Below are 17,114 nucleotides of genomic sequence, written 5' to 3' on the forward strand. Positions count from 1 at the left end.
GGCTGCAGGTGCAGCTCTGACTCAACCTCTAGTCCGGGAATTTCCATATGCCACAGGTGCAGCCCTAAAAAGAAAAAAAAAAGAAAATGAATGAGAAAAAAAGTTGAGGACAGAGAATGAAACCCAGAGGAAACACACTATCTGAAAGGCTTTTAAGAGCTAGAGAAGGACACAAACGCATCAAGGAGGCATAGTCTGAAAGGTAGTCACTGGGCTGACACCATGGTTATGACAGAGGTACCAGTTCCTTGTCTTCACAGAGTGTATCCTAGAGAAGTATGGCTAAGAGCATAAGAATTGATATGGGTTTATAAGCAGGATTTCTCACCTTTGGCATCGTTGACACTTTGGGCCAGATAATTCCTTCCTGTGGTGAGTTGTCTTGTGTGTTGTAAGAGGCTTGGCTGCATCCCTGGTCTCTACTCACTAGATGCCAGTAACAACTCTCCTTACCTCCCCTCGGGGTTATAATAAAGAATGTCTTCAGACATTCCAAATGTCCATTCTTAGTTGAGAGCCACTGGTCTCTGCAGCCAGGACACACCTCTGGAAAGACTACAAAGGGGCAGTAGCAATTGAAATGGATCTTGGATGTTGAAAATGGATCTAGGATGTTTAGGCAAAGTTGGGAGGAGAAAACTTTCAAGAAGCATGGTGCAAACACAATGATGGGAGATTCCCGGTGTGCTTGCCATATAGTAGTCTGGCTCACATGAGAGCATGTGAGTACCAATAACATCCTTTTGAATAGGGAAAAGTCTAATCAGAAAGGAGGGCTAGTTTTTACACCCGAGCGATACCTGCAATTGAGGTTTCCTCTCAGGAGGCAGCCGCCTGTCAGCATGGCTCAAGCAGTTGTGAATAGCAAAATCCAGCCTGGGAAGGTTGTGGTGTTCATCAAGCCCCCCCACTGCCTGTCCTTACTGCAGAAGAACCCAGGAGCTCCTCAGCCAATTGCGCTTCAAAGAAGGGCTTCTGGAATTTGTCGATATCACAGCCACCAGTGACACCAACGAGATTCAAGATTATATGCAACAGTTCATGGGAGCAAGAACAGTATCTCGGTTCTTTATCGGTAAAGACTATATAGATGGATGCACCGATCTAGTAAGCATGCATGAGAGAGGGGAGTTGTTGACTCACCTGAAGCAAATTGGAGCTCTGAAATAATTACAGAGCAGACCCCAAGCTGATAGCCCCCTTGAGAGCTGGATGGCACTGCAGATAATGACAGTGCTTCCTGATGGATGGACCCGGGGCTACCTTCACACAGCTGCAGCAACTATTTACTTAAAATTCTGAAACGTGTTAACCCAAATAATTGGAGGGGGTGGATTTTGGGGGGCAAAACCAGATTTTTCTTTTGACTCCGTATTAAAAGTGGATCCACTTACCCCAAACAGGTCTGAGAAGTTTGATGGATGTCTTGGGTTTCTTGTGGCTTGGCCCTTTGGGTCAAAAAGACCATGACAAGTTATGGTTTAGGATTCACTCATTCAACCCAAAGATGTTTCTTACACACATGTTTGGCAAATGTTTTTTATTTTGCTTTTTGTTTTTGCTTTTTAGGGCTGAACCTGCGACATGTGGAAGTCCCAGCCTAGGGGTAGAACTGGAGCTGCAGCCAGCCGCGAGTCTATGCCACAACCACAGCAAGGCCTGATCCTTAACCCACCGAGCAAGACCAGGGATTGAACCTGCATCCTCATGGATACTAGTCTGGTTTGTTTTCACTGAGCCACAGTGGGAACTCCTGGCACATGTTCTTAACTAAAGTGTTCTCCATGTGCTGGGACTCCTCTACTTCTACGCCAGTGTTTTTCAGCCAAATTTACCCCAGGCCCCCTTAGGTGAATCTCTAGTTGGGTTTCTGCTACTGCCCGAAAATTCTGTCAAATTTAACACTACAGACTTTTGTATGATAAAGTCATAGGTAGGTTGAATGTGCCTTTTCACACTTCATGTGTCTCCTTGGCCACCATCGATACTCCATACCACCCCACTTAAGAAACACTGCTGTGACCCAGTGTCCTGAACCTTGGCAACTCACAGGTCTCATAGGAAATGTTCAACAATGGTGCGAAGGGTCTGAGCACCCAATGTGAGAGATGCCACATGAAAAGTGAAGCACGGCTGGTCTTTACTTGGTGCTACAGGGGTCACAGGTACAAGAGCAGGTGCTGTGGTCATGTGGTAACCCTCTGCTATGTAAGATGGTTGTTGGGGCATCCTGGACAAGGGTAGTAATTGCTTTAGATTTAAGTGTTACCGTGGAAAACTTGTAACCCCCTTCCCCAAGCATATGTTTGTGAGAGCAGCCGCATTTGCGAAACACTGTTAAATTGATTTTCTCTCCTTTTCTCAGCAAGGAGAGATTAAAGGCAAGAATAACAGTCATCCAGGGAAAAGGTATGATAAATGACGAAACTAAGGCTGTGAGACTGGGAAGAGAAAGGGGAGGACTAGGAAAGATCAAGTGAAGATAGAATTGGGAAAACTTGATGATAATTGCATGTGAAAGGTTTGTGTCTCTCTTTCCTACTTTAAATGCCATCTATGAAGACATGAACTATACTGAAGTTTGGAGCCTGGATGACTGGGAGAATGTTGATGGCATCAGCGGAGAGAAGGAAAACAGCAGGACAAGCAGGTTTAAGAGGGAAGATTATGTGCTTGAATTTGGACTAATTAGGTTTGAAATAATAGTGAAGAACCAGATATGGGCCTTTGGAAATAAAGTCTGGAGATCAGGAAAGGGATTAAAATTAAAAGCATAATCTTAGAGATGATCAGACAACTGATGAAGGGAGTTGAGATACCTAGGCACAGAGTATCAAGGACAGGTACAGGTGGGACAACTATCTTGCCTACATCTATAGAAGTCATGAGAAGAAAGAGGTATGACCATAATTAGGGAAAAAAAGACCCACCAGAGAGACTGGAGGGATTCCAGAATGGCACAGTATCAGGGAAGGGAAGTTTCCAAGTGCAGAGTAGCCAACTTTGTGAGTCAAGGTGGGAAGTGCCCTGAAAGATTGTAGAGAACCAGCAGAAAGATTTACAACATCCTTTCAAGACAGATGGGAGTTAACTTATTTTTAAAGAATTCAGAAGAAAGATTCCAAGATTTCCTCTTGGAATGCTTTTCTTGGCTAAGATGTGTTAACATGTTAGAATTTCTTTTCTTGCACTTTCAGTCCATATCCTTTGCCTATTCCTTATGGAAAATGAAGAGCTGGTACTTATTCTAAGGTGATTGGGGAGTTCCCGTTGTGGCTCAGTGGTTAACGAATCCAACTAGGAACCATGAGGTTGCGGGTTTGATTCCTGGCCTCACTCAATGGGTTAAGGATCTGGTGTGGCCCTGAGCTGTGGTGTAGCTTGCAGACGCGGCTTGGATCCTACGTTTCTGTGGCTGTGGCGTAGGCCGGCAGCTACAGCTCCAATTAGACTCCTAGCCTGGGAACATCCACATGCTGCGGGAGTGGCCCAAGAAATGGAAAAAAAGGCAAAAAATAAAAATAAAAAATAAGGTGATTGGGATTGAAGGAGTCATGGGAGATGCACGTGGAGCACACAGAGTTGGCCTCCATTGATGGGCACTGTACATGTAATGACTCGTTTTTCTCTTAACTCATAACTCCAAGTTACATACCTTTCCTTATATTAGTGATGAAAAAAATAAACTAAATTTCCACTGTGGTTAATGATCTCGTAGGTCGCAGCTTTGGCTCAGATTCAGTCTCTGGCCTGGGAACTTCCATATGACCTTGGGGGTGGCCAGATAAAGAAAGAAAGAAACCTAGTTTCCAACAGATTAAATAATTTGTGAAAGTTTGTATGTTATAATTTAGTGACACAGGGAATATAAATTCAGATCTGGTTCTAAAACCAGTGCTATCCACTAATTTGTGCCACCTCTTTGAAGATCCTTTATGAAATAGTGCCTTAGTCTTCTCTTAACTTAGAGATTATTATAGGGTTAGGCATGAGTCTATTTGCTCTCTGAGGGACTTAAATAAAGAATCAGATCAAAAGAAAATATGAAGAAACTCTACTATTTTTTCATCTTGTCCAGGATAGGTGACCCAAAGAGTATTGATTTATTTGGGATATTTAGAAACTGCTGAAGGTGGGGGTTACTAGATCCTCCGTATTTGACAAGAAATCCTTATTGAGGAGTTCCTGCTGTGTCATGACAGGTTAAGAATCTGACTGCAGCAGCTTGGGTCACTGCAGAGGTGTGTGTTCCATCCCTGGCCTGGCATGGTGGGTTAAAGTAGCCTGCATTGCTGCAGCTGTCGTGCAGGTTGCAGCTCCGCTGGCTCGGTTTTAATCCCTGGTCCCGGAAATTTTCATATGCTGCGAGTATGACCATGAAAAAAAAAGAGTGCTTGTGGAGCCCTTTCTGTCTTTGGATATCAACACCCTTGGACACATGAGATCATCTGACTTGGTATCCCCCACTTTTGATGGGGGTAGCTGACCCTCTCTGACATAGTAAGTCCAATTTTGCATGGGAATTAGATACCATGTGTGCACAGCAAGCCTAAAGGTAAATCCTTTGAACTCAATTTTTTTTCTGAAAAATATTTTCAACTTCCCTTAAAGCATAGTATAAGTGAATTTTGAGTATTGAACTTGGGTGTGTGTATACACATATACTGGTTGTAGCTATTACAAGGAATACTGAGAAGATAAACGCTTGCAATAATTTGCATTTTGAGAAAGAGGGCAAGTGAAGAGTGGAACTTCCTTCTGAGTTTGTAGACTTTTAGAGCAGATGTTCCTCTTCTCTATATTACAGAAAGCATCATTGCTTTCTGCTAATTCTCCTAACCCTGTGTCAGGAATTGAGAAAATGTGTGACTTACCCTTCCTCTAGAGATGAGTTGGTAAGATACAGGGGAGAAATTCTACAAGGACATAGTTGGCATATAATTTTCATAATGATTACAGTACAGACTTTGTGAACAACAGTAATGACAAGACAGAGCTGGGCTGTCTGGGGCTCTGAAGTCAATCTCAAAGTTAGTGTCTTGGGGGAGTATAAGGAACTCCATCTCTTCTTCAAGTTCAGTAAGAAAAACACTGCCTACAGATAAAGATATGAAATACAACCAATTCGAAGAATCCAACTTCCTTTAACATCTTTTAACTGTGACTTTCTTGAAATTGAGAGCCACTGACGGAGTAACAATGTTGTCTGATGAGAGCCCCCTTCATTTGGGAACAGCATTTTTGGTGTCTAGAGGAAAGTTTGGGGGATGTTTGCATGTTGCAATGAGGGAGATCTTTGGGACCCTCCTCTCAGCGGGAGGGAAGTGGGAGAACAGACACAGCCACAGCCATATTCTTCCATAAATGTTAATTCTTCCGATTCCTCTTTCCTTCACTGCAAGCTTCTCTTCAAGCTCTTTGTCTTTATCCCACCTTCTCCCTTTCTTTGTTGCTCAAGTTGAAGGAGTCTTTACAAAAGAGGGTCTTTGGATCTAGATGTTGCAGATAGGCATGCTTTAGAATTCACTCATTAAGAGAGTTCTCATCGTGGTGAGCTGTGGTGTAGGTTGCAGACACAGCTCGGATCTGGTATTGCTGTGACTCTGGTGTAGGCCGGCAGCTGTAGCTGCGATTTGACCCCAAGCCTGGGAAACTCCATATGCCACAGGTGCGGCCCTAAGAAAAAGACAAAGAAAAAAAAAAAAAAAGAATTTACTCATTAATTCATTCAGGTCTCTCTATCCCCTTATGTTTTATTTCTCCTCAAATAATTTTCTTCTTGCTACCTGATTTTTAAAAAATGATGTCTTTATTGAGATAGAATTTGTCATAAAATTTCCCTATTTAAAGAGTACCCTTCATTGGGTTTGGGGGGGTTTGTTTTTGCTTTTTAGGGCCACACCTGCAGCATATGGAAGTTCCCAGGCCAGGGGTCAAATCAGAGCTGCAGCTGCTGGCCTACACCTCAGCCACAGGAAGGCAGGATCCAAGCTGTCAGTGACCTACATCACATCTCATGGCAATGCCAGATCCTTAACCTACTGAGTGAGGCCGGGAATTGAACACATATCCTCATGGATACTGGTCTAATTCAAAACCCACTGAGACACAATGGGGATTCCCAATTCAATGTTTTTTATGGTATTCATAATGTTATACAACCATTACCACAGTCTAATTTTAGAACATTTTAATTGACCTCAAAGAAACCCTATACCCATTAGCAGTAACTGTCCACTTCCTCCCACCCAGATTAGCAACAGCCATCTGTTTTCTGCCTCTATCAACCTTCCTATTTTGGATGTTTCAGATAAATGGAATCATAATATGTGATTATTTGTGACTGGCTTTGTTCCTGTTTTCAAGTTTAATTCATTTTGTAGCAAGTATCAGTTCATTTCATTTTATTGCGAAATGGTATTCTGTTGTGTAAATATACCACATTTCATTTATCCATCCATCAGTTGATGGACATTTTGTTACCTGATTTATGTGCATCTTCTGTTTCCCACACTAAAATATATGCTCCTTGCCTGTAACATTATGTCGTTGTTATCACTCTGTTCCTAGCAGCATGCCCCAGGCCTTATGAGAGCTCAATAAATTTGTTGCAGGAAGGAGGACCCCCTCCAGGGCCAGAGAAGGGGCTCTTGTCTGATACTTGGAAATGAATTGTTCGAGGAGACATCCATGCTGAGAAAGCAAAAGGTTTTATTGGGAAGGGGTGCCTGAGCGGACAGCAGCAGGATACAGGAACATAGGAGAACTGCTCTGCCACGTGGCTTGTATTTTCAGGTTTTACATGAATGGAGTTAGTATCTGGATGGTCTCTGCCCAATCATCTTTCTCAGCCCATATTTAGTCTGGCTCAGGGTCCTTCTCGGTCAGGCGTGCATCTCTTATCCAAAAGGGATTCCAGCACCAAAGCCTCTGGGAGATTGGTCATCTCCCTCCTCCTGGCCCCTCCCAAATCCTCCCAGTTAGTCTTACCAGGGCCTTATCAGGGCCTCCTGCTGTGACACAACTCACGCAAGCAGCTGTTATCTTCCCTGGCCAAGGTGGGCAGTTTCAGTCAATGGTCCTCTAACAACATATTAATGAAGAATTCCAATCATTCATTCACTTAACCAAAATCAGTTAAACACCCCCCCACACACACATTTGTACTGAATACTCCCTCTCCAAGGTAGTCCACTGGCTGCAGGAAATAAATACTGCAAAGCATCTGCCCCTAGGAATCCCATAATCTGATGATGGTGCAAACAATTAAAGTAAAATTAAGAAAACTGATTTTTAATAAAGGATGGACAAAGGGCAGTGACAAGGGCTCAATTCTGTTTGAAGGACTCAGCTATGACTTCATAAAGACTCCAGTTGAGCTTTACAAAAACAGGAAGCTGCTAGATTGACAGTGCATGAGCTGGGGTCAACCAGAAGGGCACGATTTTAAGCAAAATCATGGAGCTTCCCTTGTGAACTGAAAAGTAGCAGTGCTGGCGCTTTTGTGTAGAAATGGGGATAGGACCACGAAAGGATGAACAGGGCTGCAGGCAATGTTCAAATTTTACATGCTCAGTCAAAAGATTCCAATGATTTCCCCAAGTACATAGGAAACTAACAAAAATGGTTATCTCTGATGGGGGGATGGTGGGACTAGAGGAAGGAAGTGGGAGAAACAGAGATTGGCAAACTCTTAAAAACCAGTCAAGTGCTCTTTTCTATTCAAAAAATACATTTTAAATTTCTGCTTTAGATGTAATGGGATTTACTACAGAATTCTGAGCAAGGGCATGCAAGAAAGTTACTTAGGGGAAAAGTGGGAAGTGAGGTGAGCTGGCAGCCAGCTAAGGAGGGACTGGCGATCATGATTTGTGATCTGTTTTTTTTCCCTCCTCCTTCACATCCCCACATCAATGATACTGCGTGTTGTCGCCGCACACGAATACACACTCTAGGGCACTAGCTCAGAGGTAAAGCGCTTGAAACCGTGGCATCCCCCAGCCCCAGGAGTGAGCGGCGAGTGACGACGGTCAGGGCTCGGAGCCGGGACAGAATTTTCGTGCTGGACGAGACTCTACCATCTGGGGGCGTTCTGGGGAAACAACCTCAAGACTCTTCCTGCTGATGCAATCTGCAGGAGAGCGAGCGACCTCCGCTGCGAGGGCCAGTCTGCAACACGCCCGCCACGTGTGCCCGCCGCGACTGCAGCCACTTCCCGGGAGGCGCCCGCAGCAGCCAGAGCGCCTGGGACGCAGCTCCTCTGTCTCCACTCAGCTCCAGCTGCCCTCACCGCGGACGGAACAATGAAGGTAACCGCTTATGATTCTGACTGTATTTTTACAAATTGTGTGTACGGATTGAGCCTGCGATTCCTCAAAGACAGTTGGCAGAAGGGAGACGGAGGAAGGACCACATGGTTTGTTGCCACGCAGAGGTTGGCACTGCCCTCCATATCGGTCATCTTTGGACAGGACCTTCCGTTCTTTTCTCTCCAGACTTCTGCTTAATCCCGCGCACAGGATGTGCCGCCTCGAGCTTGTTCACAGCTTGCATTTGTGAACAGGGCAGCTCGCGATTCCTTCCCCTGGCTTGTTTTGAAGTTCGGAAAGGAAGAGGAAGCTCTTCTCAACTTCTAAGAGGCCCAGGAGGTGGGGGATTTTGGAGAAGAGGTCTGGGGATGTTCACGGGCTGTAAACAGGGGTTTTCTGCCGCGTGTTAAGTTGTAAAGGAGGGAGATGCCCAACCAGGTGAGGAGGGTGGGAGAGGGCAGGGAAAGCTGTCTCAACGCCTTGAAAAACAGAAGGCTCCTCTTATTTTGTTTCTTGTGGAAATTAAAACGTCTAGGAGTTAGAAAATCAAAGAAGCCTAAGGGCATTCTTTTAGTAAAGAGCACCATTGTGGCTTTTATTCTCATGCTTATCAAGAACAATGAAGTTTTGAAGTGTTCTGTTTTCCTGGTCTTACACACTGGAAAATTGCAATGACATTAAAACCTGAAGTGTGGCTTTTTTGAAGGAAAGTGAAGGATGGGCAAGTTAGTCCTGCCATCTAACCTCTTGCAAATAGGAGATTCCTCCATATAGTCTGAACTTTGAAGGAAGAAATAAAACCGAATTTTTTTTCACCCAATAAAAATTTCCAGTATGATTAAGCAGTAAATGACTGGACACCTAGTTTTGTATTAAAAAGAGACCATGTAAATGAGCCACATTGAAAAATTCCGCAGCCACCGTCTTGTAGAGTTAGAGATTCTATATCTGGCTTGCTCACAGCTGTCTAATTTCAGCTGAAAAATACGCTTTGATCGAGTATGGAATTAGTGAATAAAAGGAGAAAATTATGAGGAAAAAAGTAGTGCTTTTCCAGTTTTTCCCTGTCCTATGGGGAACTGTAGTTGATTATGCATTTCTGTAAATTCATGGGTATAGAGTCCATGGGAGTTCCAGTTGCAGCTCGGTGGGTTATGAATCTGATTAACATCCATGAGGATGCAGATCCAATTCCTGGCCTTGCTCAGTGGGTTAAGGATCTGGTGTTGCTGTGAGCTGTGGTGTAGGTCGAAGAGATGGCCCAGATCTGTTGTTGCTGTGGCTGTAGGTAGGCTAGCAATTGTAGCTCTGATTTGACCCTATACTGGGAACTTCCATATGCTGCAGGTGCGGTCCTGAAAAGCAAAAGCAACGAAAAAGAAGTCATTGTCAGGGACGCATGGTTAAGTGACGGAAGGGACAGGGCTGTTGGTGTGTGTGCAGCAGACAAGACAGAGGCCTGATGGGAAGAGGGGATTATTCCCGCACACAGGATGTGGCCCCTGAGGCCAGGCTCGGAGAAGCGTAGCTAGTTAAGCAGGCCCAACAAAAGAGCATTGGGAGAACCTACTGTGGTGAGAAAAAGAACAAAAGAGAGTTTAATTTTGGCCAAGATTTCATTTAGTGAATTTCCATAATAAGTAACTTCCTTTCATTTGAGAACTACAAAGAGAAAGGAAGGTGAGTTAAGAAAATTTTCCATTTGTATGCAAGAATTTCTCAGCTCATTAAACCTGAGAAGGTCTAATTATTTGAAAGGGGCTGAAAACCTTGTGAAAGAAAGCTGAAAAGAGTCATTTGATTATTTCAGAGGTTTATGCTAAGAATGAAAATTGAGTAATGGTTTCCTTCAGTTTTTGTTTATCACCCAATTATTTTCATAATTTTCAATTTTATCCCCTAGTTCAGGCCAGGACTTTCAGTTCTGTAGGGGAGGAAAAGTAATTTTCCCTCTACTCTTCTAGAGTCTTAGCTAAGACACTCCTGTAATAAAACACAGATTAATAGGAAAAAAACAAACAGAAGTTTAATAACATGTATGCCTCTTGTATACATGAAAGATATCCAGGAAAACGGAGTCACTCTCTGAAAAGGCCCAAGCTACAGCCTTTAATATCACCCGCAGCCAAAGACAAAAGAAACATTTGGGGGCTGTGGGACAAGCAGTTACAGGAGGTTATCCAGCAATGCACAGTTAACAAGAGTACATTGCAGATTTCAGTCTGTACCTTCTCCATTGGTAAGAGTTTCTAGAGATTTAGTCATCCTTCTTCCCTGGTACAGAGAGGGAGACGTCCTTACAAATGGAGATTTCCCTTATAGGTAAGTTTCCTTCCAAAAAGGGCAACTTCTACTCCGTTTTCAAATGTTGTTTTGTGTTTGCAGGCTTACTAAGATAATCAGCCTAAATAAGAGCCAAAGAGGCATATTTTGGGGCTAGTCTATTCTGCTCCCCTTCAGTTCATTATTTCTTTAATTTCTTTCTTTTTTTTTTTTTCAGGGCCATACCCACAGCATATGGAAGTTCCCAGGCTAGGGGGTTGAACTGGAGCTGCGGGCCTGCACTACAGCCAGAGCAATGCCAGATCCCAGCCATGTCTGCGACCTACACCACATCTCATGGCAAACGCCAGATCCTCAACCCACTGAGCGAGGCCAGGGATTGAACTTTCATCCTTGTGGATGTTAATCAGATGCATTTCTGCTGAGCCACAAAGGGAACTCCAGTTTATTATTTCTAATATCAAGATATATACCCCAGGAGTTACTGCTGTGGCTCAGCAGAAACGAATCAGGACTAGTAACCATGAGGATGTGGGTTCAATCCCTGGCCTTGTTCAGTGGGTTGAGGATCTGGCATTGCCGTGAGCTGTGGTGTAGGTCACAGGTGGGGCTCCGATCTGGAAGTGCTGTGGCTGTGGCACAGCCAGCAGCTGCAGCTCCGATTAGACCCCTAGCCTGGGAACTTCCATATGCCATAAAAAAAAAAAAAAAAAAGAAATACAGATCCAGGCTTTGCTATAACTAACACAACATTGAAAGTCGAATATACTCCAATTAAACTTAAATAATTTAACATTTAAAAAATAAAATGTAAATAAAATTTTCTATGTTAGGGAAGGGTTGACCTAAAATAAATAGACTGCAGCAAATTTTTCTCCAGCTAAGATGGGTTTATTTGGAATCAGCAGAGCATTACAATTTGGGGTCTGCAACCATGGCCAGCTATATGCGTATCTCCACATGGCAAGGGAAGGAGAGGAAAAGGACACTGGGAGGCCCTTAATAAACAAAGAATCCATGGCTTTTCACTAGAGTTGTTTTTGGTGTCTTTTCCTTCTGGTTGGGCTCTTCTATCATCTCAGGAGAGCTCCCTTTCTGGTGTCCTGATTATTTAATTGAAGTTTCCATAACATTTTACAAAAATGAACAGCTGGATAGTATAACCTGAGAAGTCTAGGCTTAGGAGTAAACTATTTCTGTGCATAAACGAAGAATTGTTTCTAAACTATGGACACCTTGAGTGTCTGAGTTAATTCTATTTTTGCTCTATTTGTTTTAGGGCTGTGCATAGCATACAGAAATTCCCAGGCTAGGGGCGAATCGGAGATGTAACTGCTGGCCTACACCACAGCCACAGCAACACCAGATTCTTAACCCACTGAGCCAGGCCAGGGATCAAACCCACATCCTCATGGATGCTAGTCAGGTTCATTACTGCTGAGCCACAAAGGGAACTCCATTTCTATTTTTGGAGTTTCAGATTGTCTGCTTCTTGGAATGACCTCTTCTCAATGGGTGTAGGAAGATGAAAATGAAGAGCTTTCTCTATTGTCTTTTAGGCTTGGCAACCACAATTCCTCTAACAGATGCTCCTGTCGGAGCACTCAGTGGAATGTTCTATCTTATTATGCCTGAGTGGATTTAGTTACCGTGTTAGAATAAGAATCTGGTACCTTTTATGATAAACATCATTATCCCAGGCAGACTTCACTTTCTACATGATACAGTCATTCTTTTTTTATTTATTTATTTTTATTTTTTATTTATTTATTCATTTTTTGTCTTTTGTCTTTTGTCTTTATAGGGCCGAACCGTCGGCACATGGAGGTTCCCAGGCTAGGGGTCGAATTGGAGCTGTAGCCGACGGCCTACACCACAGCCACAGCAACGCCAGATCCGAGTCCTGTCTGTGACCTATACCACAGCTCACGGCAACGCTGGATCCTTAACCCACTGAGTGAGGCCAGGAATCAAACCCGCAACCTCATGGTTTCTAGTCAGATTGTTTCCACTGAGCCACAACAGGAACTCCTTTTTTTTTTTTTTTTAATTATTATTACTTTTTAAATTTTTTTTATTTTTTGTCTTTTGTCTTTTTAGGGCCACACTGGTGGCATAGATATAGTCATTCTTTTTGAGCACAGAAGGAAACTGGCTGGTCTGCTCACTTTACAGTTGTTAAGTGTGGGCAGTCTTTGTGTTGTAACTTTATCCCCTTAACAGCTGTCCAAATGCTCTAAACATTTTGACATATGGTAAACATTCCTGCCAACTGGCTTTCTTTAATTTCTGTAGCCCATTTGATAATACATGCAAGTGCCCATTCAACTAAGGCCACAAAAATTGAATTCCATGTACATCAACTTGAGGTGCAACTCAAATGTTTGAAATGTTTCAAAAGGGAACATTTGGAATGCTCTGATTCATACATAACTTTGCAAATTTTGCAAACATTTTTATCATGAGACCTAGTCTATGACTCACGATGTCAGTGGAGAACAGAAAGCCCAGTAGAATCTATCATTTCTGTCACAAAAGCGTTCAGTGCCACTTGCACCTATGCTTCTAATTAGTCTTCTCAAATCTACAATCTGAGTAATGCTACCTCTAGAAATTGATTGCTTATATCCCTAAAATAAATCAGAAATTAGATCACCTTATTAATACAGCATAGCATAGCTTATAAACATTTTCCTATTGTTGTATTGGCCATGCCCCTTTTGTGGGAAAAGCTATTTTGCGAGATATTTCTCTCGTGTTTAGTGATTAATGGGAGAAAGAAAATCTTGAGGAAAGAGATAATCATGCTCCAGAAATATAGGGAAAAGGTCAAGAAAAGAGGAAAAAGGAAGACAAGCAAAAAAAATTAAAAATTTAGAGGAAATTACAACAAGCAATAATCCAGGAAAGTCATACTGAAAAACACATGACTCTTTGTAATTGTGAAATACTTGTCAATTTCAATTAATTCCATTAATAGTCCTATATTTCATCTAGAAGAACTAATTTATTAGTTTTTTATTTTGTCATGTAGATCTCAATATTTGATCAATTGCATCTACAATCTGTCCCTTAGTCTGGGAAATGTTTTTGATTTTTTGACTGGAGATAGTAAGAATCCTAGGACATAATTACAGACTTCAAATTTTATTTGACTCCTTACACATCTAGAGAGAAGGAGCACCTGTCAGGATGTTCTAGGCCAAACACGCTGCAAATGTCCCCTACGTGACCACCAGAGACTTCAGTGGCGTTTGGCATGAAGCCACGGATGCATTTGCACAGGATGGTCACTCAGCAGTTGTTAACACTCCATCACTAGGTTAAAGGGTGATTTTGCCAAGTACATTTCATTTCATTTTAGCTGATTCAGATTCAAAGTTATGTTGTTTTGATTTAGTGCTAGATATTAGTCCAAGAATCTGAGATCACAATAAATGTTTCTTTGAACTTTAAAGATAAAAGGTAGAGTTAAAATGGAGCAGTAAGGTCTGCATGGGGAAGCATTTTGCATTACTCAGGGATTCCATGGTTTTCAGGGTTGGCGAATGGCATGTATACTTGCAAGGTTGGGTGTTGGTGTTTGTTTATAGTAGAAACACATCCAGCTTTTGAGAAGAACTTCTTTGCTTAATAGAAGTAGAGTGCTTTATATTTTTAAATGCTATAGAAGCAGGAGTTCCTGTTGTGGCTCAGTGGGTTAAGAATCTGATGTGGTCTCCTTGAGGATGTGGCTTCAATCCCTGGCCTTGCTCAGCGGGTTAAGGTTCTGGCATTGCTGCAAGCTGTGGTGTAGTTTGCAGATTTGCGTTGAATCCGGCATTGCAGTGGCTGTGGTATAGGCTGGCAGCTGCAGCTCCAATTCGACCCCTAACCTGGGAACTTTCATGTGACACAGGTTCGGCTGTGAAAAAAAAATGCTGTACAAGTATATAACATTGAATTGTAACTTCAAAACACTCATATGTGGAAAGAATGGCAGCTATTATTAACCCTGTTCTACAGACAAAGAAAATGAAGAACAGAAAATTTACCACATTTTTTTAAGGTCATAAATAGTATAACATTCTGAGAAACTAGAAATTTCGACTCCTAGTCCAGTGTGTTATTTACCTTATCAGTGGTTCTCGCCCTTTTTTGGTCTGACATCACTTTGTGACTCTTAGGAGAAAAAGGGACAGTCTGCCCAGCAAAAAAAAAAAAAAAAAAAAAAAAAAGTAAAAACACACTTAGACACAATTTAATACCTAAATCACTTGTCATTAAAACCAGGGCAATGCAGTCCATACAGCATGGAAGACTAGTGGAAAATATTGAAATAATCCAGTTATTTAAAACATGGGATCATTGGAATTTCCTGGTGGTGCAACGGGTTAAGGATCTAGCATTGTCACTGCAGTGGCTTGGGTCGCTGCTGTGGTGAGGGTTCAATCTGTGGCCTGGGAACTAGCATGCTGTAGGTACAACCAAAAAATTTTTAAAATGAAACAGTGGAGAGCTACCGGCTCTTGCTCCTTCAATCAGCTGAAATATGCAAATATATAAGCAAGAGATCCATTCTGCCCTTTGAATATTGGAAATACCTGTCTTTAGTCCAAACAGAAAGACAACCAATATTTTTTTGGTTTTAGTAGGACAGGAGCTATCGGTTTCTTCTTTTTGTCTTATCTCATAAAGAGCTAAGGTGTATAGTGTAGGGAATTAAAGAAACATTTTCCACTATCCTCTTAGGTTCATTTCTTGGCATCCTGCAAATTAAATTGACAAAAAAAGACAGATTAAAAGCAGTTCACACTGGGGAAACTCAGTTATGATTCCTCCTAGGGGTGGTTAGAACTTGAGTTTATCTTAACAAAGAAAAACAGATTTGGGAGTTTCCATCGTGGCTCAGTGGTTAACGAATCCGAGTAGGAACCATGAGGTTTCGGGTTCAGTCCCTGGCCTTGCTCAGTGGGTTAAGGATCTGGCGTTGCCGTGAGCTGTGGTGTAGGTCGCAGACGTGGCTCAGATCCTGAGTTGCTGTGGCTGTGGTGTAGGCCAGTGACTACAGCTCCGATTAGACCCCTAGCCTGGGAATATCCATATGCTGTGCGTGCAGCCCTTAGAAAAGACAAAAAAAAGAAAAGAAAAACAAATTTGTAGGGAAGTGACAAGATAAGGGCAAATGTTTTAGATTTCCGAGGGTAGCAAGCTGTGGTAAGGTAACTATATGGGTGCAAATGGGGTAAGATTTGTCTGGGCAGGTCCATCTCAGTATTGACTTTCTGTCTTTTTCACGGCTGTAGGGCTTCTGCAGGAAAAACTTTTGGCAGCCCTCGTTTCTCAGAAATTTCTGCTTTTAGTCAGAGAAGGGAGGCTCTAGGAAAGCTTCCTGCTACATCTGTTGGTTTTCTCATGCCTTCAGCTTAAAATAATCCTTATCCCAAAGTGGCATATTTTACGGTGTCATGTTTTGATCTTGTACCACAGTCACAGAATAGACCTTTTTTTTTTTTCTTTATCTTTTTAGGGCCACACTCTCGGCATGTGGAGGTTCCCAGGCTAGAAGTCGAATCGGAGCAGTAGCCACTGACCTACACCACAGCCAGAGCAACACAGGATCCAAGCTGCATCTGAGACCTACAATGCAGCTCACGGCAATGCCGGATATTTAACCCACTGAGTGAGGCCAGGGATTGAATGTGCATCCTTATGGATATAGTCAGATTTGTTTCTGCTCAGCCACAGTGGGAACTCCCACAGAATAGAGCTTGATTCACAGAACATGTGCCTTAATTTCCATGGTCTTAATCTCATTTTGAAATGTGTGCATGGCTGTTTTAGGTTAACACACAATTTCTTAGAGTTTAGTAGTTTGGATGCCTTACCTTCCCATTTCATTGATGACTTCCCTACCTAGAGGGACTGTCAAAGGGACAGGTCTACATGGCTCTGTTGCTACCAGATGGGCCCCTGTCTCAGCCACAGCTGGTTGTAGCAAGAGTGGATATTTGGCCCAAGTCTGGCCATCTTTTATTCCTCCCTTCCTCCCTGTCTCCCACCTCCCTCCTTTTCTTCCTCCCTACTATGCTGCAGTTTGTGGCAATGCCGGATCCTTAACCCACCAAGCAAGGCCAGGGATAGAACCTGCATCCTCAAGGACACTATATTGGGTTCTTAACCTGCTGAGCCACAACAGGAACTCTGTTTTTTCTTTTTCTTTCTTTCTTTTTTTTTGGTCTTTTGTCCTTTTAGGGCTGCACCCACGGCATATAGAAGTTTCCAGGTTAGGGGTCTAATTGGAGCTGTAGCCGCCGGCCTACACCACAGGCACAGCAAATGCCCGATCTGAGCTGTGTCTACGACCTACACCACAGCTCATGGCAACACCGGATCCTTAACCCACTGAGCGAGGCCAGAGATCGAACCTGCAACCTCATGGTTCCTAATCGGATTCGTTTCCACTGTGCCACGACAGGAACTCCCAACTCTGGTTTTTCTTAATTTCGCAGGCATTAGTTTATGTCGTTCACCCACTCAAAA

The 17,114-nt window shown here is 42.8% G+C and overlaps 1 protein-coding gene and 1 pseudogene across 1 annotated transcript in view; both read left to right on the forward strand.

Annotated features, from left to right (window-relative positions):
* LOC110260857 lies at window positions 843–1,170 on the forward strand (annotated as a pseudogene).
* The window catches only part of BCAT1 (branched chain amino acid transaminase 1), a 111,421-nt gene continuing 102,131 nt past the window's right edge, over window positions 7,825–17,114 (forward strand). The window contains exon 1 of the mRNA XM_021092209.1: window positions 7,825–8,309. Within this exon, the coding sequence (XP_020947868.1) occupies window positions 8,304–8,309 (6 nt within the window). The 5' untranslated portion in view covers window positions 7,825–8,303. The remainder of the gene's footprint in view (window positions 8,310–17,114) is intronic.

Source organism: Sus scrofa, chromosome 5 (assembly GCF_000003025.6).
Source record: "Sus scrofa isolate TJ Tabasco breed Duroc chromosome 5, Sscrofa11.1, whole genome shotgun sequence".
Taxonomy (NCBI): domain Eukaryota; kingdom Metazoa; phylum Chordata; class Mammalia; order Artiodactyla; family Suidae; genus Sus; species Sus scrofa.